Below are 21,328 nucleotides of genomic sequence, written 5' to 3' on the forward strand. Positions count from 1 at the left end.
TCAGGAAGACCCGAGGGCAAATATTGCCTCCCATTTTGTACCCTATTTTGTTCACAACCTCGCTTATATTTGAAATGTATATACTTGAAGTGGCCTCAGACACTAACTAAGGGGTGCGACCTTGAGTTTCCTCATCTGTAAAACGAGAAGGAAATGGCAAGTCACTCCAGTACCCTCGCCAAAAAAACCCCACAAGCTTGGGGTCATGAAGTCGGGTGTGACTGAAAGCTACCGGGCAACAGTCCTTTTTTAGATCCAAAGCTCTTTGAGATTATTCGATTAATCAGAGAACCACGACTTAAAGAGCCCGGCTTTGTGCCAAGTCCTTCCTTTACTAAGGGAAGGTGAGAAGAGCCGCTGCGCTCCAGGGCGGACTCAAGGTTGGCGACCAGGCTGCACCAGACCGGGTAGGAGGGCAGATGCCCGGCGCGGGGAGCGGGGAGCAAGGACCTGCCCAGCGCACACGTCTTCCTCCGCCCGTGCCCTCCCTGGGGCCCACGAGGTCTCCAGCTAGCAGGGCACCAAGCACTCCTCCAGAGACCCTGCGCTCCCCCGCTCCCCGCCGTCAGCTGCCAATGGAACAGAATTGGACTGGGGGCGGGCCCAATCGGGAGCGCCCTGGGAGCCGTCACGTGCTGGCGCGGGGCCAATGGGCAGCGAGAGGGCGGGGCGCGGCGCGGTCCCGAGGCTGGCACGAGTGCGGCCGGCGGGCCCGCCAGTCCGGGTGGGCGGCGGCGTGTCTGGCGGCCGTGTGCGGCCATGGCGGCGAGCGGGGAGCCGCGGGGGCTGCGGCCGGAGGCGGAGGCCTTCCAGGCCAGCGGTAGGGGAGGAGCTGCGGCCTGGGGCTGGTGCCGGGGCGGAAGCTGGTGGAGCCTGGGGCTCGGCGGCCCTCAGCCCGAGGTCCTGGGGGCGCCTCCGGCGCTAGCCGAGTTCCAAGGCCTCGGGGCCCCCCGGGGGGCCTCGTGGCGCGGGCCTGGGGTGGGCAGGAGCGGGCCCCGGGCCCCGACGGGGGAGGCCCGGCCCGCCCGGTCCGGGAGGGCTTCCTGACGGGGTCCTTTCGCCTTGCTCCAGAGCACCAGCACCTCCGATACAACCCGCTGCAGGACGAGTGGGTGCTGGTGTCCGCCCACCGAATGAAGCGCCCCTGGCAGGGGCAGGTGGACCCCCTCCCCACAGACGCCGTGCCTCGGCATGACCCCCACAACCCTCTGTGCCCCGGGGCAGTCCGGGCCAATGGCGAGGTAACCCGACATCTCCCTCCCCGCCCCCTCCAGCCTCCACCCTGGACCTTACTGGGAGACCCCCGCCTTATTCCTCCCCCCAAAATCTCAGCTGTCTCTTGAGATCTTTCCTTACCTCCTTCGTGACCTCGCCCCACAGCTTCGGGGTAACTGGGTTGTCCCCACCTAGTACCTGGGCCAGGAGTCAGGAAGACCTGATTTAAATCTGACTTCAGCCGCTAACTGTGTGACCCTGGGCAAGTCTGCCTTAATTTCTTCATCTGTAAAATGGGGAACAATAATATCACCTACCTCCCAGGGTTGTTGTGAGGATCAAATGAATGCTTACTGGCACACAGTAAGTACCATATAAATGCTTATTCCCTTCCCTGCCCCATGCAGGTGAATCCCCACTACAAGGGCACCTTCCTGTTCAACAATGATTTCCCTGCCCTGCAGCCTGATGCCCCCAGTCCTGGTAAACATAGAAACCCTGACCCCTGGGGAAAATGAGGTTTGGGAGTAGTTTTGGCTGTGTGTAATTTTTTCCTCTTGAACTTAGCACCTTTCTCTGTCACACCTTCACCAGGACCCAGTGATCACCCACTATTCCGAACTGAAGCTGCCCGAGGAGTTTGGTAAGGACTTCAGACACTCCTCAAAATCTTGAGTGTTGGGCTGAGCTTGGGAGGAGGGTGTCCTGAAACCTCTTCCTCTCCAAGATTTTTTCTGCCTTTCATACAGTAAAAAGCCTTAAGTTTGAGTCTCCCCTTCCCTTCACATGTGTGGGCCCTTCCCTTCCTCCTCTCTCCCAAGTAAAGCCCTGTGTCATCTCCTACCTCCATCCTATTAGTAAGGTCCTGTGTTTCCATCCCTGGTCTGATATCACACTGCCGCTCATGTCTGTACCTGAGATCCGAGCTGTCATTGATACGTGGGCCTCAGTCACGGAGGACTTGGGTGCTCAATACCCCTGGGTCCAGGTCAGTAAGGTCATGACTTATCATAGCCTCAACAGAAAGGAGGGTGGGGTCAAGGACTCTTTGGTCTAGTTAGGGAAACTTCCTTGGGTGGTTAGATTCCTGTAGCTACCTGTTTTATGTAGCAGATTAGGATTGGGTTGGGAGTATCCCTGTCCTTGCAGAGAACATGATAACTGACTGAAAGTATTTGAAAGATTGTAATTTAGAAGAGGGAACTTTAGACTTGTTCTGGTAGGTCTCAGAAGTTAAAATGAGTAGTAGTGGGTGGAGGTTCCAGAAAGGCACATTAAGGCTTGATATATGGAAAAACTTCCTATTAAAACTGTCCAAAAGTAGATGAGATTGCTTTGGGATCTAATTGGGAGTCTTCACACGATAGCTACATGGCCATTTTTTGTACTAGATGGTCTCTGAGGTCCCTTCCGGTAATCTGAATATTGTCTCTGTGCCCCACCAGCTACTAAACTCTTCTTCTTTGTCCCTAGATCTTTGAGAACAAGGGAACCATGATGGGTTGTTCCAACCCCCACCCCCACTGTCAGGTAAATATGTCACTCTCTTTGCCCTCAGATAGAATGTAAGCTTGAGGTCCAGATGTTTTTGCGTTTGTTTCTTTTGTATCCCTGGGGCCTGGTACAGTGCTCAGCACGCTGCATTTGCCTGTTAAATGCCTGATGATTGTCTTATCTAGTCCTTTCTCCCTGCCCCACTATACTCCTCCAAACCACCGTTTATTTTCCCTTTAATATGAGTGGGGGATGTAGACTTTAGAGCAAGTTAGGGAGAAAAGCACTGAAATAGAATGTGGGGATTGGATGGTGATGAGGAGTCCTTTCCAGGTGTGGGCTAGCAGCTTCTTGCCAGATGTGGCACAGCGGGAGGAACGGAGCCAGCGGACCTATCAGAAGCAGCATGGAGGTCCCATGCTTTTGGAGTACGGGCGTCTGGAAGCTGAGAAGAAGGTGGATTCAGAGTTGGGAACCTCAGAGTACTTGAAATTACCTGAGGTTTACCCCACAAGCATTTAGGACCTACCTTCCTCCTCCCCCATCAGAAACTGAGCGTAACCCCTAGGATTTTGTGATTTTCTTTCCTCTCTCTCCACCTCCCCTCCCCCCACTGTCTCCCAGAAAACTCTGTTGGTAGATTATGAATACCAGGAAAACTAAGCAAAGGTGGTGACAATTCCAGGTCCTCAAGAGGCCTCTTTCCCCCACCCTGAAGTTAGATCTCTATCCCTAGGATCCTAAGGCACCTCTTTTCTCTTCCAGTTTCTAAGAACTCTAACTCCTACTTGGCCTCTAGCTTCTTCTTTCCCTACCCCTAGGAGCGAGTGGTGCTAGAAAGTGAACACTGGCTGGTGCTGGTGCCCTTCTGGGCTGTCTGGCCTTTCCAGACAATGTTGCTGCCACGGAGACATGTGAAGAGGCTCCCAGAGCTGAGCTCTGTGGAACGAGATGGTGAGAGGACTTGCTTTCCTCAGACGGGTCCTACCTATTCCTCCTTGTCAATTCATCTGGAACTTCTCTTTGCCCCTTTGGTTACTCGGAGGGGTTTAGGGCCGCTAGATGGTTCAGTGGATAGAGTGCTGGGCCTGGAGTCAGGAAGACCTGTGTTCAGATTTGACTTCAGACATTTACTGTGTGACGCTGGCCAAGTCGCTTAACCTCATTGTGTCTTAATCCACTGGAGAAGGAAATGGCAAACCACTCTAGTACCTTTGCCAAGGAAACTGTCCATGGGGTCATGAAGAGTCGGGGCACAACTGAACAACAATGGAGGTAGTAGCATTATAGCTAGGCAACCAGGTGGCACAGTGGATAAAGTGCCAGGCTTGGAGTCAGCAAGACTCCTCTTCTTGAGTTCAAATCTGGCCTCAGACATTTACTAGTTGTGTGACCCTGAATAAGTCACTTAACCTTGTTTGCCTCAGTTTCCTCATCTGTAAAATAAACTGGAGAGGGAAATGGTAACCCACTCTGTATCTCTGCTAAGAAAACCCTAAATGGGGTCATGAAAAATTGGGCATGACTAAATAAAAAGCATTGTAGTAGGGCTGTGGCTTTGTGGCATGGGGTTCCATCTTTTAGGCAATGATCAGAGGAGCTGAGCAGGAAAAGCTTGGATTCTGAGTTTTAAATGTCCTGGTTTCTGAATTTGCATTTGTAGGTTCTGTGGGTCTGGGTACTGGGTTCAGATGATAACAGCAGCTCTGTTCTAGATCTGGCCCGCATCATGAAGAAGCTCCTGACCAAATACGACAACCTATTTGAGACATCCTTCCCATACTCCATGGGCTGGCATGGTGAGGTTCATTCCCCACTATGGTAACATAGGGGGCACCTAAACCCAAGACAGAACTCAGACCTGGTTTCCAGTTCTATTTTCTTTTTGAGTCCTGTTGAGTTTTGCCCAACAAAGACCACATCTCCCATCAAGCCTTGTAAATGATCGTGTTAATACTGTAAGACATACTGGGAGTTGTGGTCTCTTCTGAGTCCAACAATTCAGCTGGACATTGTAGAGCAGAAAATATTGGGAGTTGTGGTCTATGAATGAGAAGTTTATAACATAATCTCACTACATTTCCCATAATGCTGCCCTGCAGTCTACCTGCTGAGGCAAAACATGTTAGAAGTTTGGTCTCAGAGGACTTAGTTCTTTAAAACACGCTTGGGAAAATAGTATTGAGTTTTCCATGGGACCTATTGGAGGCACAGCATGTTTGTTTGTTTGTTTATTTTTTAATACCCTTAAAATATGTATGGTTATTTCTTATTTTTATGTCACCTTGATTTCAGAACATGTGCCTCTCACTTCCTCTACACAAGTCATTTTGTGTAACAAAGATTTTGGAAGGAAAAAAGTCCACTTAGTAAAACCAACCAACACATGAACTAAGTTGGACAGTGTATGTCATTTTTCATACCTATGGTCCCTTTCAAAGAGGAAGAGGAGGAGGAGGTATGGTGTTTCAGGCTTTCTCCAGGGCCAAGCTTCTCATCATGATTCAATAATTATTTTTTATTTCCGTTTATGTTGTTGCCCTTGTGTGTGGTTTTTTTCCTGGATCTGCTTCATTCTGTGTTAGTTCATCTAAGTCTTGGAAGTAGAGCCTGCTTATTCATGTGCTACAGAGGAGTGAACTGTTTTAACTGGTGGGGAGAGAATGAGGACTGCTCACACCTAGCCTTCTATTTCCCTCCCTTCCCAGGTGCCCCTACTGGGGCTGAGGCTGAGGCTGATTGTGACCACTGGCAGCTCCATGCCCACTACTATCCACCACTACTTCGATCAGGCACCATCCGAAAGTTCATGGTTGGTTATGAGATGCTGGCTCAGGCTCAGAGGGACCTGACCCCGGAGCAGGTCAGCTTCCCAGAATTAGTAACAGTTTCCATCACCCCAAGGGTTAATGAATTAGCCACTTGGTCTATAGAGAGGGAAAGAAGGGAATGGGGGAGGGGCAGGGGTCTTCAGTGCTTCTGCCCCCTCTTCCAACTTTTTTCCCCTTTCCCCAGGCGGCAGAGCGATTGAGAGCACTACCAGAAGATCATTATAGACTTCAGCAGGAGGACTTGTCATGACCATGGCCCTCAGGAGGAGGCCACAGTTAGTACTGCTTCCAAACTGTCCTCTGAGACCTCCCCTACCTCCAGTTTGCTTCAACCCCCTTATTTCACAGGGTGGGGGAGGGGTCTTGAATTGGCAAATAAATCCTTTGTCCCCATCTCTGTAGCTGCTGAGAAGGGGGAGGAGGAGGGCCATTTCTTCTTTACTCTGACCTGATTAGCTGGAGTTGAGGGGAGCCCTGTATCTTGGGGGCCAGTCTCACTGAGGCTCCTGTGGACAGTAGTCAAACCCTGGCCTTGCTGGAGCCAGGTTCTGCCAAAGCTTGGCCCTGTATCAGCCCTTCAGGGAGGGGGCCCAGACAAGCCGGCGGCGGTGGTGCCTCTGCTGGCAGACACTACACATGGGTGTTCACATGGCTCAGAGTTTTTCTGCCCTCCCACGTGCTGTAGGCACACTGATACAGTGATCAGTTGTGAGTCTGTGTGTCTGTGGCAGTCTTCCTGGAAAGGGGAAATGGGGGGCCAGGTTGGGGAGGATTCCAGACTTGTGGAGCAGTTTACAGACCACTTTCACACTCATTTCACTGACTCTTTAGGACAGCCTGGTGAGGAGGGGAGAACCGGAAATATTAGTGCTCGTTTACACAAATGGCCAGTGCAGAGCTCATACTCCTGATTTGTGGGCAGGGTGGGGCTTGGATTAGGAGCTGGAAGTCTGAATCCCAGCCCCGTTTAGTAACTGTGTGACCTGGAAAGGGAGACTAGGCTTAGTTTTCTTCATCTGTGAAAGAGTGCTGAGGAAGAGATTAAAGCTGCTTTTCAGCTGTAAATCCTGTGATTTCTGGTCAATAGTTACTTCCACTATACCTTTAGCCCTTTCCAAGTTTTTGGTCCTGGCTCTGCTTCAAGAGCCAACTCAAGAACTCAGACTTCAGGAAAGGAATTTCACCTCCTGTCCTTGGTTTCCTCACGTAAAATGAGTCCCTTGTGCTAAATCGGGGTTTCTTAATCTGGGATCTGAGCTTGGATGGGGGGGAAATTACACTTATTTTCACTAACCTGTACTGAAATTTAGCATTTCCTTCAGCTATGAATGTAAGCAACAAAACCATTACTATGAGAAGGGGTCCACAATACCCCATTGCCAAAAGGGTCCAGAATACAAACAAACAAAGTACCTCTAGATCAGATCTCCAGGGTTCCAGCTCTGACATCCTAGCATGGGTTTGAGGACCTCTTGCTTTCTGTCTCGCTTGTTTCATTTCTCTGAGGGGTTCTTTTCTAGGTATTATGCTATAAAGTGGAGGGAGTGAGGGAAATGACACACGGTCTAGAAGTTAACACCTTGGAGGGGAGGGGGCTCAAAGCACTTTCCTTTGGATTTAGAGCCCTGGAGCCAATGAAATTGGGAGGAAAGTTATTGAAGCCCCCCTTCTCCCAACACATAAACTCACAATTTGAAAAATCTATCAGTATGACCCTAGAAGGGCTGAATGCTTTGTTACCTATATGCAGGAGGCTGCCTGCCCTGTCTCCCAAGCCCTTTCGTACCTCAGCAGGACTGTGTGATCCTCCCACCCACTCTTCTCCATCAGCAGTCAAGGGCATTTTCCATGGGTGGGGTGAGCTAACATCCTAATGGGGAAGCTCGGTGCGGGGTGAGACTGGAGAGGGGTGGTCCTGTCACCCCTCCCGTGCCCTCTAGTCAGGGCTAGGCTTTCTGGCTGAGATCCAGCAGTCCCAGCCTCTGGACCTCCCTAGTCCTGGAGCTGCGGAGCTCCTGTTCTTTGGTTATCTGTTGGAACTCTTGGCTTTCCAACCCTAAGTGACCCCCGGCCAGCCTCTGACCTCTCTCTGGGCAGCCCCCTGCCCACTCTAGTGTAGATGACCAGACTCCCGCCCTTCCTCCAGCTTGCTGCCCCTCCCGCTCCGGGGACAGGAAGTGTCCGGGCAGGGGTGGGGGCCTGGGCGGCAGCCGGTGATTGGCAGTGCGGGGCTCCAATGGGCCTCAGAGCCCACCCCCTCACCCCCATTCCCCGACTCCGCCGGGACCCGAGGGCGAGAGCGGGCCCCGCTCTGCCCTGGGGGGCGGGGGGCCGGAGGCCGTGGAGCGGAGGAGGGAGCGGGCGGACTGGCGGCGCGGCCGCGTAAGGTGAGGACCGGACTGGGGGTGCGGGGGGCGGTGTAAGCGCGGCCGCCTCCAGGGCCCAGTCTCGCTGCTCTTGCCTCCGCCGGGTCCAGAGTCCGGGTGTGTCTCCCCGGCCCGCTTCGAGCTCGGTCCCTGTGCGTGTCCTCGGGGTCCCTCCTTGTCCCTTCGGGTCTCTCCCTTTCCTCTGTGTCTGATGCGAGTTGACACTCGAGAGGCGCCGAGGAAAGGCGAGGGGACCTTGTTTATGATGGGGCGAAGGGCAGCCTGGCACTGCCACTTGTGGGTGTATGGGTGTGGGGGGCATCGGGACGATCGGAGACGGTGCGTAGATGTGCCAGTGTGTGTGTGCCCAGACTGGCGCGACGCGGACTCTTCCTGAAGCAGGACCCCCTCTCTCCACGTCCCCTACACCCCCTCTGCTTTCCACGCGTAGGGAGAGAGATGGAGACAGGGATGGGCGAGGGAGACCCGAGAGCCAGGAAAGAGCGGAGGAAAGTGGAGAGACTGGGAGGAAGACAGGGAGAGGGGGTACGGTAATGGGCGAGAAACGAGGTGGGGGAAGAGGGAAGAGAAAATGGGAAAGGGGAGAGGTGGGGGGGAGGGCTGAGTCCGCTTGGTGAGGGGCCCGAAGAGGGGTTCGGAGGGAGGGCGGAGCTTCGACCAGCCGGAGTTTCCTGAGGGAGGAGTTCGGGGAGTGGATCGTCAGCCAAACTCTGGAGCTCTCCATCCATCTCTTTCCAATCTCAAGGCCTTCCCCCTCGCTCTCGGGGGAGCAGCCCTGTCCAGCTGTGGGGAAACATCTGGTGGAGTGGGAGGAGAGGAGAGGGGGTGTGTGTGTGGGGAGTCTGTCCCTGTGTATCTCTTCGTCTCTCTCCCGTGGTCTGCGTAGAAATGTTGAGTGCATGCCTGCATTTGCTTATGCCCATGTATCTGTAAGGAAGGGCGTATCTGTCCAACTGCTTATGTTCTTCTGTTTTGTGGACATCTCTGTGTCTTTTGAAGCCAGGGTATCTATGAATGTATGTCTCTGTATCTGTTTGTTTCTGTAGAACCCAGGGCTTATCTCTCTTGGTGTCTTGTCTGTACCTGCCTTCATATGTCCGTGCATTTGTGTGAGTGTGTGTCTTCGATGGTTTCATTTGTACAGATCTGTGTGTGCACTGCCGTCTCTAAATCTAATGGTGACAAGTCAACATCCCAGTTAAAAGTTGGGTTCCTTTTTTTGGGGGGGAAGTGTGATATAACCTGTGAACTGTTACACTCCCCCTTCTGCCCGTCAACACACACACAAACATAGGACATACATGCATTGTTACACAAATGAACCCACCCACGTGGGCACACACAAAACCTCAGTAAACCCTTACTAGATTATTCACAGACCCCTTCCCAACACTCTTATTTTGGGGGATGAGGCACAGAAGTAATGGAATGAGGGAAAGAGTAGACCTGAGGCTTCCTTTCCAGTCTGTAAGACTGGGGTGGGGGGGGGTTCTTGGCAGTGGAAGAGGCCCATTCCTTAGCTCTGGCCCTACCCCTAGGGCTGGGGTAGGGGAAGGGGGAGGGAAGGGGGCCTGGCTGAGGGGCAGTCACATTCTGCCAGGGAATGGGGGAGAGGTGGAGAGAAGGGGGTGGGAATTGGAGGAGCTAGGCAAGGGGAAGTGGGGAGAGGGGGGCTGCCTTGGACTCCCAGAGCTCAGAGCTGAGAGCTGAGAACAGAAGCAGAGCTGGCTGAGGGCTGGAGGGAGGAGGAAGGATCATGGGCACAGAGAGCACCAGGAACTAAGGTAGGGGGAATAAAAAACAGGGGTGTGGGAGGGTGCAAAGCCTTCTACCTCACTCCATGGGGAAGGTAATCTGTGTCCACAAAAATAAGGCCAAACAAGTGTATAGACATGTGCATACACATATAGACAGACGTACGCATTTACATGTATCCAGTGCCCTTTCTGTAAAGTCCTCTCTCTGCTCTACCCACCTTCCCCACTCATCTCAGTCACTCTCAATTCACCCTCCTGCTGTATCTCCCAGATACTGTCTGCCTGTTTCCATTTGTCTTTCCTCCTCCTTTAAGGTACTTCCCCTCCCCCTCCCCCAATCACCCTTTTGTCTCTGGGCCTCTGGCAGCAGCTGGAGCATCTGGATCTGATTAGTTCCTTACCTCCCCTATTTCCCCCTCCCTCTCCCTAAGCCTCTCAGGCTCCTTCCTAGGAATGAATCCTGAAGAGAACTGAGAATAGAGGGGGACCGTGTGGCGCAGGATCTGGCTAGAGCCAGGCTGTCTCCTTTCAGCCTGCTTGGCCCACAGGGGGACAGGATGAAGGACTCATAATGGTTGGTTTAAGCAGGGTAGGGGTCAGAATATGGCCACTTCCTGATGCTCTCCTATCTCTGGACACTCCCCCTCCCCATCAGACAGACCCATCCCAGGAGGCACTGCAGGTGAGGTGGGGGTGGGGAATGTTTGGGTCTCCAGACTATTTCCCAAAGAAAGCAGTTTTCTAGGTTCTAGGGTTCACACCCACCCCTTCCTAAGTGTGTCTGCCTTTCTTCCAGATTAGGCATCTAGAGGAAAAGGGTTAACAGTAGAGCTGGGCCAAGCTAGAGTGGGGTGGGGGGAGCTACAGTAGCAGTGCCAAAGTCTGAGCTAGCCCCAGTGCCAAGGGTTGTCAGGAGGAGGCAGGGTTCTGGCACAGACCCCAACGCCTCCAGCTTTTGTCCTCGGCCCCAAGCCCAGAACTGGGGCTCCTGGGGGCTGGGGTGGGGGTAGGAGTGGTGGTGAAGAGGGGGTGGGACTATGTATATTCAAATCTGTCTCAGTGTGTGAGCATATGTATTAGTATTATGAGTATCAAGGTTGCATGTGTGTATTTCTGTGAATGTATTGTCTGTGTATATGTGTCATTGTATGTATGTATGTCCCCTTGCCCCAGAAAATGAAAGTCACTCTCAGTTGTCTACTTTATGCCTTGGTTTCCCTTCTGGAAAGAGAAAGATCCCTGGGAGGCAGACAAGGGAGAAGGAATGATTCTGGGAGGAAATAGCATGTGGTACACAGAGGAGCCTGGGTTCCCAGAGGACCTCTTCCCTTGGATTGATACTGTACTTCATTCTCCTTCCAGATGAGCAGCAGTTGCTCTGGGCTGGGCAGAGTCCTGGTGATTGTGGCTGCAGCCCTAGTGTCTGTTTCTTCCACTGGTCCTGAGGTCTGGGGTCCCCCAGGTGAGAAAGCATGGCATAGACTGGGACTCCCAACTGCTGACCTAAGGGAGTTGGCAGACCTTTGACTCAGGATGAAACTAGAAAAATGCCTCTCCCCCGCCCCGCCCCCTGCTTGTGTTCCCTGGAAATGTGACACCATAACCTAAGAGCCAGTGTCCAACTCCTGTTCCCCAAGGATGTGACCCCATAACCTAAGGACTGATGTACAACTCTTGTTCCTCAAGAATGTGACACCATAATCTAAGAGCCAGTGTCCAACTCCTGTTCCCCAAGGACATGACCCCATAACTTAAGCTGTCCAGCTCCTAGAATCCCTTATAACCACTACCCCTTGATGTGGGAGGGAATTGGGGGAGGTCTCAGGAGTCAGCATGGGGAGGCTTTCTTCTCAGAATTTATACCAACCCCACCCCCAGGGGTCCAGTACGGGCAGCTTGGAGAGACCATTGTACTCTTGTGTCCAGGAGTGACTCCCGGGTAAGTCTCACCAACCTCCATCATAACTTTCTCCTATCTTCAGGGGATGATGTGGAAGGACATATAGTGAGAAGCTGGGGGAGTGGGATGGAGGGTACATTGACTTCTACTCTTGACCTCTTATCCCTTGTCCAACACTTACCATAGTGCTTGGCACATAGTAGGTGCTTAATAAATGTTTATTGATTGATCTCCCAACTTCACCCCATGCTCCTTCCCCAACTTCATCCTCCTCTATCTTCAACCCCTCCCCACCTATACCTTGCATCCTCAGGACACTGGTTTCCTGGCACCGGGCTGATGGCCATGCACTCCTGGAGACAGCGAGGTCAGAGTTAGGGTTGGGACAACCAGAATTGGTCCTGGAGCAGGCAGATAGCAAAGACGAGGGCACTTACATCTGTCAGTCCCAGGATGGGGGGACCAAAGGCTCTGTGACGCTCCAACTAGGCTGTGAGTGGTGTTTGGGGGCTGAGGGTTATTGGAATGACCTGGGGGATGACATGAGTGACCCTGGTCGGGGGAGTGGACTTAAGTGGGCCTGTGAGGGACTGCAAAGAGTTGGGACCATAGCAAGGAGGAATTCTGGAGTAGAGTAATTGGTGCCTTCCAGTAGCCCTTATCTCCTGTCCTGTCCCCACAGACCCCCCATCTCGTCCCATGGTTTCCTGCCGGGCATCAGACTATGAGAATTTCTCCTGCTCCTGGAGCCCCAGCCGGGTCAGTGGCCTCCCCACACGATACATTGCCTCTTACAGGTGTGTGAGGCAGGGATGAAAGGGAAATGGAATGGGCACAGGGGATATGGGGAGAAGGGAAAATTGAGGGGCAGAAAAACTACCCTTGGGACCTCCTTATGAAGTGTCTACAAGTAGGGAAATGCCACCTGGGGGACTGTGTGAGCCCAGAGGTATAACTCAGATATCCCTTGTCTCCTTCCTCATGCCACAGGAAGAAAATCATCCTTGGAACAGAAAGAGGAAGGTAAGAAGCCTCAATCCTCCCTTACCCCCAGGTGGACTTTGTAGTGAGGTGGGCAGAGGGTTTCAGGAGGCTAAGCTCAGCCTTTGTATGGGGTCCATAGTAGGATTGAGAGTCGCCTGAATGGGCAATCCTGGTGCCCACTGTGCCCTTCCTCCCATTATGTAGGCCAACCTTGTCTTCAGATCCCTGGCTATGCTTACCAGAACTTCCTGGGGCTACCCGCTGCGTGGTCCATGGCTCAGAGTTCTGGAGCCAATATCGGATTAATGTGACTGAGGTGAATCCCCTGGGGGCCAGTGCTCGTCTACTGGATGTGAGCATGCAGAGTATCTGTGAGTAAGCCCCTTTGATGCCACCTAAAATACTTATTTCTATCACAAAACATCTGTGAATGACCCCTCCCCTTCCCAATGCTGGCCCTTTGCAAGGAAGTCTGTTAGTACACAGAACATCCATGAGTAATCCCCCCAATCCAATTACATTGACATTATGGATGCTGAACCCAACTAACAGCACATTTTAGAATGACCACGGTAACATGAGATGATCTCATGTGATTCTCTCAAAAACTGACCTTCATCAAGTTACAGATTTATAAAGCTGGCAGGGGCCTTAGGAGCTATTGAGTCCAATCCCCTCATTTTACAGATGAGGAAACTGAGGCTTAGAGGGGTTAAGTGACTTTTTTCAGGGTTACCTGACTAGTTAGTGCATGAAGCAGGATTTGAACTTGGGTCTTTCCAACTCCAAGTCTAGCATTCTATCTACTGTGATGACATCTAGCTGTCTCAACCCTATCATCACACAAAGCATCCTATTCCTGATCCCCCACCATCTTCCACGTTGACTTCTACTATGAACCTCCTTAACATTGCCCCCCACCTCCTACAATATATCTGTGAATGACCTTTTCAGTACTGTCCCTATAAAAAATCAGATAATGCATGCATACTAACCCAATCATTGTATAGAAAATCTGTTGATGGTCTTCCACAACCCTTTTCTACATGGAGACTATATTAACACATCTCTACAAGGGACCCTGGGATTCCTCTTTGCAAAAACTGACCCTACCAGCACAGAATGTTTCTGGATAACTCTCTGATGACCTCCATGTTAGCCCCATGATTCCTTAGTCACTGATTCCCTCCCCAGTGACTCCATCAGCATATAACATATTCCTAATTGACCCCAACTCAAAACACTAAGCCCTTAGAGACCCCAAGACTATGTCTCACCTTCACTGAATGACCCTTGAGGGGTACTGGCCCCCAACCTTAGGCAGGGACTGGCTGACTTTGGCATCCTTCCCCCTCTGTTCTCTCTGCTTAAGGATTCTTATCCCAGCCACCACACCAGGCCACTCTCTAGGTCACTTTTTATGTCCCCAAGTCCTCTAGTGACTTAGATTCTTTTCTCAAACCCTTACAAGATAGAAGGTTTCAAGGGGAAGGGTTACTAAAAAATGAAAGTGAATAAATCAAACGACAAGCACACCCCCAAACAGGCTGCGTTATGAAGGGTAGGGTTTGATCCTGCTATTTCTGACTACTGAGGGTCCTCCCTTGGTTCCTGAATACAGGAAAGAAGCAAACCCTTAAGCACCTACCCTCATCCAAACACTGATCCTCTTATTGAATAATTCTCATTTATAGGGGGCTTTAAGGTTTAAGTGCTTTCCTCAGTCTTGTGACATAGGTAGTGCAGAGGTCATCATCCCCATTTTCCAAAGGAGGACACTGAGGTTCACAGATTAGGGGACTTTACCATAGTTACCTGGTAATTATGTGTCAGAGCTAGGATTCCAACGTTCCAAGCTGTGTTCTCCCTATTGTTGTACCCCACTCCTCCAGTAGGTGTAGCTGCTGTGCCCACAGCGAGCTGAAGTTGCTCTAGCGGCTATTTCCTAGTCCCGCCTGTCTGTGAGCCTTCTCTCCCACCTCTAGCTCTAAGCTAGGCTTCATCTCTGCTCTACAGTCTCCCTGACCAATGTGGGTACTACCTTACTTCCTGGATGAAGGAGGAAAGAAACAAGTATTTATGTACCTATTATGTGCCAGCCACTGTGCTAAGTGCTTTACCAATATTATTTTATTTGATCCTTACAACCACCCTGGGAAGTAGGTGCTATTTTCCCCATTTTACAGTTGAAGAAACTGAGGCAGAACAGGGTCACACAGCTAGTAAGTATCTGAGGTCAGATTTGAACTGATTTCAGGCCTGGCACTATATCCACTGGACCCCCTAGTTTCCTCTCAGGCTCTTTTCTCTTTGGCTCCAAAGATTATTTGTGTAGACTTCATGCTCTGCCTTGGTTGACCTTGCTTTCATCTTTGTAGCTGTAGCACTTTGCACCATCTGCTAGAGGTCTCTGACTTTCTGTCTTCATTCCTGACTCACTCTTCCTCACCCTATTAAGTTTTTTTTTTCTTTCTGGAAACCCTTTCATCAGCTGGTCCTGCCCTCTGGTGAAGCTTGAGTTTTCTACCTTTTGTCCTTAGCTGCCACCTTCACCTGGCACCATCTCAAGAGCAGTTTGACCTAAACACCATCATTCCAGTGGCGGTTTGGTATTCTATTTTGTATTCTGCTATCTCTCTTCAAAGACCAGAAGCATCCTTGCTCTCTGGCTTCGTCCTCTTTCAAAGCTTCAGCTGGCTTTGGGACCCCATGCAAAGCTGTTTCAGCCTTTAGCTGACCATTCATCTACACGACATTGATGGTGAATAGCAAAGGATCCTGGACAGAACCAGAAGGGTCTTAAGAGGCCATCTAATCCAACCCTCTCATTTTCCATAAGGGAAACAGGCCCCGAGAAGCTATGTAATTTGCCCACAAGAGAGTAAGCAACACAGTCAGAATAGGAACCCAGTTATTCTGACTCAAAACTCAGCCTGCTTTCCACTGTCCCAGGTCCTGAACCTAGTGAGGGATTGTTTGAGTTATCAGTTACCAGGTCTCTTTCCCTTGACACAGTTCCAATGGAAAGAAATGAAATTCTTCCCCAAATATCTTAATTATATTCCTATGTTACATGATTTCCTTCATTAAAGCCCTCCTCTGATGCCTTTCATTGTCATAGAGAAGACTCCATATTCCCAAAGGTTCTTAGTGGAATACAAACTTTGGCAGCTTTTACCAAAAAGAAGAGGCTTCAGGCATGGGCTCAGGGGTCCTTTATGCATTTATCACTGGAGGATCAGCCTTGTTAATTCCATGATGTTCATTACCAAATGGTTGGCCAAGGAGTGACTTTTTTTGTCACAACTTAAGAGCAAGTGGAGCCTCATCTCCTAAGGCATTTTGAGAGTGTGGGATCTTTGTGGGCAGGTGGAGCACTTAAACTCTTGAAATAATGGATCAATTAAAGTTCAAAGTACATTTCAATTAGTCAACAAACATTCATTAAGTACCTACTGAGTTCCAGGCCCTGTGCTAAGTACTGGATTACAAAGAAAGGCAAAAAAGGGTCCATGCTCTCAAGGAGCTCTCTGTCCAATGGGGGAGACACCGTGCAAATAACTACATATGAACAAGGTCTAAGTAGGATAAACTGGGGAGAGTCTCAGAGGGAAGGAACTTAGATTAAGGAGGATTAGGGAAGGTTTTGCATAAAGGGAATGGAGTGTTATGTGTAAGAAGCATCGAGGTGTCACTGGATTTTAGAGTGGGAGGGGAATAAGAGGTAAAAAGATAAGAAGGTAGGAAGGGATCAAGTTATGGAAGGCTTTAAAAATCAGGATTTTCTATTTGATCCTGTATGTACTAGAAATCCACTGGAGTTTATTCAAAAGGAGGGGTGACAGAGTCAGACCTACACTTAAGATGACAACTGAGAGGAATATGGACTGGAGTGGGGAGAGACTTGAGGCAGGGAGACAGACCAGCAGGCTGTTGTAACAGTGCAGGTGTGAGGTGATGATGGCCCGCACCAGGCCTTTAGAAGAGAGAGAAAAGTGAGCCTATGTAAGAGGAGTCATGAAGTTGAACCTACAAGACTTCACAAGTGAGTGGATACAGAGAGATGAGAATGGAGAGTTAGGGGTGATACCTAGACACTGGACAGTCATGGAGAAGTTAGCAAAAAGGGGAGGGCTTGGAAGCAAAGATGATTTCTGTTTGGGACCTGTAGAGTTTAAGATTTCTATGTGATATCCATTTTGAGATATCTAAAAGACAGTTGGAGAGGTGAGCCTGGAGGTTGGGAGAGGGGTTAGGGCTGTATAAATAGATCTAAGAATCATCTTCCTGGAGATGATAATTGACTCCACGGGAGCTGATTCACCAAATGAAGTAGTATAGAGGGAGAAGAAAAGACAGAGTGAACTGGGTGGGAGAGGGCAGGGGAGAGGGGGGATATCCATTTTGTGCTCACACCAGGACACAAAATATTACACAGTAAAACTCCATACAGATACTACTTACACATGCATATATATACAAATATACACACATACTTTTTTATAATATATTGATACATATTCTATATAATTTCCAACAAAGTAGAGCTATTGCCTCAATCCTCAAGCCCCTAAATATAGACTCTACATGACAATGTGCCCCAATTATACACCCTTCTATACACAAGCTGACTTCTCTCTAGCACAAGCACCAACCCAGGATACTGATCATTTCAGTTCACTGTCTCTCAGTAACCCTACCCTTGGTGACACCCCTGTCCCTACCTCTGCATCTTTCTTGGTATGTCCTACTAACACCTTCCCCAATCCCAGCTTCTGTCTATCTCTCGACTGTCTCTGATCTAGACTCAGGGCAGTTATGGGACAGCAAGGAGGAGCTTCCCACCCCCACTGACCCTGATCCCTTCCCTACCTTCATGCTCACAGTAAGACCAGACCCACCCCAAGGACTTCAAGTGGAACCAATTCCTGGCGCTCCCCGCCGCCTCCTGGTCCGCTGGGCCTATCCAAACACCTGGCCCCTCCAACCCCACTTTCTGCTCAAGTTCCGACTGCAATACCGCCCTGTGCGCCACCTGACCTGGTCTATGGTAAGGGAAAAGGTGGGAGAGAGGGATTTAACCCAATCCATGGTAAGGGGAACCTGGTGAAAGAATGGCATGGAAGGAAAAACACTTAAGCCTTTGTCACAGGATGGATGCCCTCCTGTCCCTGTGGGCTCAACCTGTTCTCCTGTGTTCATCTTGTTCTCTTGACTTGGAGTGTTCCTGTGTGTGGGGAGGCATCCTGTCCAGAATAGATTAACATCCATAGTCATCTCCCCTAATTTGGGCTCCATCTCCCAGTTCTCTTTGGTTTGTTCCCCACTTTGGAGTTAACAGTTAAATAGTGGCTTACTGCTACTACTGAATTTTTTAAAAATCAGTTTCCTCATCTGTAAAATGAGAGCAGTAGACTCTGTGGAGGACCCTCTGATACACATTCTTCAGTCCCTTCCAGCATTAACATCTGTGACTTCTGGGTTGTCTAGATTCTAAGTTAATTTCACATCTGGCTACAGGCTACTCTACCATCCATTTTATGCTCCCTGGGTGAATTATTTGGGCCCATCCCCGGGCCTTTGTTCTGTGCCATTCTGTCTGGGAGCCCATTTTTCAGTCCCCTGATGATGTTGCAGCAGGAAAAGAGGGGAAGGTATCTACAGGTATCTATAACTTTGCCTGACTGTCCCCTACCTGCCTCCCTCATCTCCATACTTCCATCCATCCAGCCCAGGATGACATGACTTCAGTGTAACTTTCAGACCTTCCAGGGCCCACATGGTAGTCAGCCCTTAGTGTCAGGCAGAGGGCTCATTTTCCTGTGCTCCTCCACACGCCATCCCTCATGGAATGCTCCTGCCAAAGAACCCCATGCCCCCAGGTCCCTCCCTGTGACCCCGCAGGTGGAGCTGGCTGGGCTGGAGGAGGTGATCACTGATGCCGTGGCTGGGCTGCCCCATGTGGTGCGAGTTAGTGCTCGTGACTTCCTTGATGCTGGTACCTGGAGCGACTGGAGCGAGGAGGCCTGGGGGACCCCAAGTCCTGGTGAGGGGAAGTGTTCTGACCTGGGAGGATAGAAGGGAGTTCTGGCTTCCTGAATGTAGACCCTATGCTTCATAAGCTGCTCTTGCTCTCTTAGCATCAGCTGCCTTTGACCCAAGCACCAGACCTAGTGAGAGGCCCTTGGAGGCAGAGATGCAGACACAGACGCAGGTGCAGGCACAAACCGAGATGAAGCCAGAGAGACAAATTCTGCCCAGGCCCTCCCTGCGGCCTGACTCTCAGCCATTAATAGGTGAGTTGGCTCCCTGAGTGTGCCAGGGTGGTCACAGACTGCAGCCTTATCCGGGATACACAGACCCCAAGACAAGAGGCAGCAAAATGTGGGTTATTAACCACCCCAAATCTCCCCCAGGGCCTCCACCTGCTGAGGAGGTGGGGTCAAGCTGCTTCTCATGTGGGTTCTCCCTCCACCATCCAGACCACAGGGATCCCCTGGAGCAGGTGGCTGTGGTAGCATCTCTGGGTGTCTTCTCTTTCGTGGGTCTGGCTGCTGGGGCCCTTGCACTGCTGCTCTGGTGAGTAACTCCAGCTCTGCCAACACCCCGTCCTTCTACCATCATATTTCCTCAGATTGCCATTCTCACCCTGATCTTATAGTTCAGGCTCAGGATCCCTTTGATGGCTCCCGCCCCTGGCTCATTCCTTTTACAAAACAGGAGTTTTTGGTAAAAACACTGGTTCTCAAGTCAGGAGACCTAGGTTCAAATCACACCCTAAGCCTCAGTTTCTTAGCTGTGAAACGAAGGGTCAGATCCTTCTGGCTCTTAATACATGATCAAGTGATGGGCTCTTAGAGATCATCTCTGGACCAACCTCCTCATTTCCTAGGTGAGACCCACTGACTCTGCCCCCAACTAACCTAATAACCTTGAGCCCTGTGGAGGGCTGAGATATCCCTCCTAGGCTCAGGGGAAAGCTTGTTCACTCTGTGTTCACCACAGGTTAAGGCTGAGAGGAAACAGAAAAGGGTCTGCCACAAAGCCTGGATTCTTGGCATCTATGGTGCAGGTGAAGACCATGCCTGGTGAGTGTCTTAGGAGGAAAGGTGGTTCCAAAGGTGGGAAAACCAAGAGGGAACCTCCTTCTCCCCACCCTTTGCATAACTGCATATTTGTCATTACCACCTGTCAGTCACCTCCTTGCTCTCTAATGATCTGATGACTTAGCATTTCCCTTATCACATTTACCCTATTCTGGTTTTTCCCCTGAGGCCTTAGTCCTGAGTTCCTATCTTCCTAGGAAATCTCACTCATCCCTATCTTCTGGCCTTTCCCCAAAAACACAACCAAGTGGATGGGTCTGTTCTCTAACTCGAGTTCTGATTCCCCAGATTTGGGGGGGAGGGGGAGTTGGAGAATAAGACCATAAATATCTCCACTCTCCAAGCCCATCCCCTTAACATTTCTGTCACCTTAGCTTCATATTCTCCAGTGGTAGGAGAGGGAGGAAGGGAGAGGGGGAAAGGGCCACTCATAAGTATATTTGGGATTCTGTGCGGCCAACCTTGGATAGGTTCTGCCCTCGGGTTTTTCCAACACTTTGGTTGGGAGGATAACCAGTATTTGGAACTGAACTGAACAGAGGACAAGATGGGACTGTGTGATCAGGGGCAAGTGTAGGACTCAGGTTGTCAGAAGCTGGCAAAGGGTAAGGTTGATGTGAGCTGGAGCAGTAAGGGATGATTTACTGGAGGCCTTGAGGCAGGACCTTGTGGATGGGTGAAGAGAAATAGAAAAAGGCATTTTCTTTGAAGGGAATAATAATTGAAGCACCATGAGATAGGGGAAAGAGGGAAGGCTAGGAGCAGGGATACATAAGGGAGAAAAAGGGGAAGAGGCCGACCCTGAGGACTTGGGAGGGTTGGGGTGGGGGAGAAGAATACTTAGCTCCCCTCCCTGTCTCTTCCAGCTTGGCTCTTCTTCTGAAACATCTGGAAATGTGGCCAGAGAGTCCAAAGATAGGCCAAGGGTGCCTTCAGAGACCCTTCCTGAAAATTACTTCCCTTTTCTGCTTCCTTATAGTGGCTCAGATCCTGTAGTGAACTTTGGAGCATCTCATTCCTGGTAGGATCTTTACAGTCAGCACCAGTGTGGAAAGGCAGCCGGAGTTTCTGGAAGGACAGTTGATTCCCCTCCAACTCCACCATCTTGAGGGGCTATTGTTTAGGGTCCATTTTTTTTTGTAGGACTTACAGTATCCCTAATATCTGCTATTCAGTGGGTGGATGAACAACTCCTTAGTCACGGGGGCTCATGCAATATCCTTCCTTTCCTACCCCACACCCCTGGCTCTGAGTAAGGGGAACAGATTTCCCTCCCAAACATCTGGGGCCATACGGGACATATATGGAAATACACCCGAGGCAAGGTGAAGTGTGTTTCTATGTACATGTGGGAAATATCCATGTGTGTGTTTGTGTGTCTATGTGTAGGACCCAGGTATGAGTCAAGTGGGTAACACATCTGCGGTTGTTAGCCTCCTAGCTCTGTGTTAGTATGTAGGCACCAATGGATGTTGGTGGGAGAGGAAACTTGGAGGAGGATAGGGTATTGTTGCCAGGTATCTATGTGAATAAAGGGAATTAGGTCTTTGTCATACCCTTGGCATAAACTCTTCTGAAGGTTTTGGCGCCCCCTGGAGAAAGTGATTTTCTACTTTTTCCCCATCTCATCCCAGTTTCTGTCTCTGATGTTTTG

The 21,328-nt window shown here is 50.5% G+C and overlaps 2 protein-coding genes across 18 annotated transcripts in view; both read left to right on the forward strand.

Annotated features, from left to right (window-relative positions):
- Positions 1–429: 429 nt before the first annotated feature.
- GALT (galactose-1-phosphate uridylyltransferase) lies at positions 430–5,933 on the forward strand. Its single transcript, XM_072606590.1, has 11 exons — positions 430–820; positions 1,072–1,241; positions 1,623–1,698; positions 1,810–1,858; positions 2,074–2,203; positions 2,689–2,745; positions 3,043–3,165; positions 3,531–3,663; positions 4,425–4,508; positions 5,418–5,572; positions 5,725–5,933. The coding sequence occupies exons 1-11, from the start codon at positions 760–762 to the stop codon at positions 5,788–5,790; spliced, it is 1,104 nt and encodes a 367-aa protein (XP_072462691.1). The 5' UTR covers positions 430–759; the 3' UTR covers positions 5,791–5,933.
- A 1,871-nt stretch (positions 5,934–7,804) lies between these two features.
- IL11RA (interleukin 11 receptor subunit alpha) overlaps positions 7,805–21,328 on the forward strand; it is a 33,363-nt gene continuing 19,839 nt past the window's right edge. Inside the window, exons 1-14 of one of the 17 annotated variants that reach the window (XM_072606571.1) lie at positions 7,805–7,927; positions 8,358–8,452; positions 11,047–11,146; positions 11,563–11,623; positions 11,898–12,076; positions 12,267–12,381; positions 12,575–12,607; positions 12,773–12,939; positions 17,455–17,618; positions 18,473–18,614; positions 18,709–18,864; positions 19,051–19,147; positions 19,574–19,656; positions 20,541–21,229. In XM_072606571.1, the coding sequence (XP_072462672.1) occupies positions 8,366–8,452; positions 11,047–11,146; positions 11,563–11,623; positions 11,898–12,076; positions 12,267–12,381; positions 12,575–12,607; positions 12,773–12,939; positions 17,455–17,618; positions 18,473–18,614; positions 18,709–18,864; positions 19,051–19,147; positions 19,574–19,656; positions 20,541–20,557 (1,401 nt within the window). In that variant the 5' untranslated portion in view covers positions 7,805–7,927; positions 8,358–8,365 and the 3' untranslated portion in view covers positions 20,558–21,229. Of the gene's footprint in view, positions 7,928–8,357; positions 8,453–9,564; positions 9,712–10,115; positions 10,367–11,046; positions 11,147–11,562; positions 11,624–11,897; positions 12,077–12,266; positions 12,382–12,574; positions 12,608–12,772; positions 12,940–17,454; positions 17,619–18,331; positions 18,615–18,708; positions 18,865–18,984; positions 19,148–19,573; positions 19,657–20,540; positions 21,230–21,328 lie in introns of those variants that run through there. The other 16 variants (XM_072606568.1, XM_072606563.1, XM_072606585.1 and 13 more) reach the window with 16 other exon arrangements.

The sequence above is a fragment of the Notamacropus eugenii genome, chromosome 1 (assembly GCF_028372415.1).
Source record: "Notamacropus eugenii isolate mMacEug1 chromosome 1, mMacEug1.pri_v2, whole genome shotgun sequence".
NCBI classification, from domain to species: Eukaryota; Metazoa; Chordata; class Mammalia; order Diprotodontia; family Macropodidae; genus Notamacropus; species Notamacropus eugenii.

What these genes read in the sequence shown, in the direction of transcription:
- GALT (XM_072606590.1), top strand. Translation starts at nt 760, where the DNA reads ATGGCGGCGAGCGGGGAGCCGCGGGGGCTGCGGCCGGAGGCGGAGGCC. An exon ending in GGAGGCCTTCCAGGCCAGCG is followed by an intron (nt 821 to 1,071) that starts GTAGGGGAGGAG and finishes GCCTTGCTCCAG; the next exon opens with AGCACCAGCACCTCCGATAC. An exon ending in GGGACCTGACCCCGGAGCAG is followed by an intron (nt 5,573 to 5,724) that starts GTCAGCTTCCCA and finishes CCCTTTCCCCAG; the next exon opens with GCGGCAGAGCGATTGAGAGC.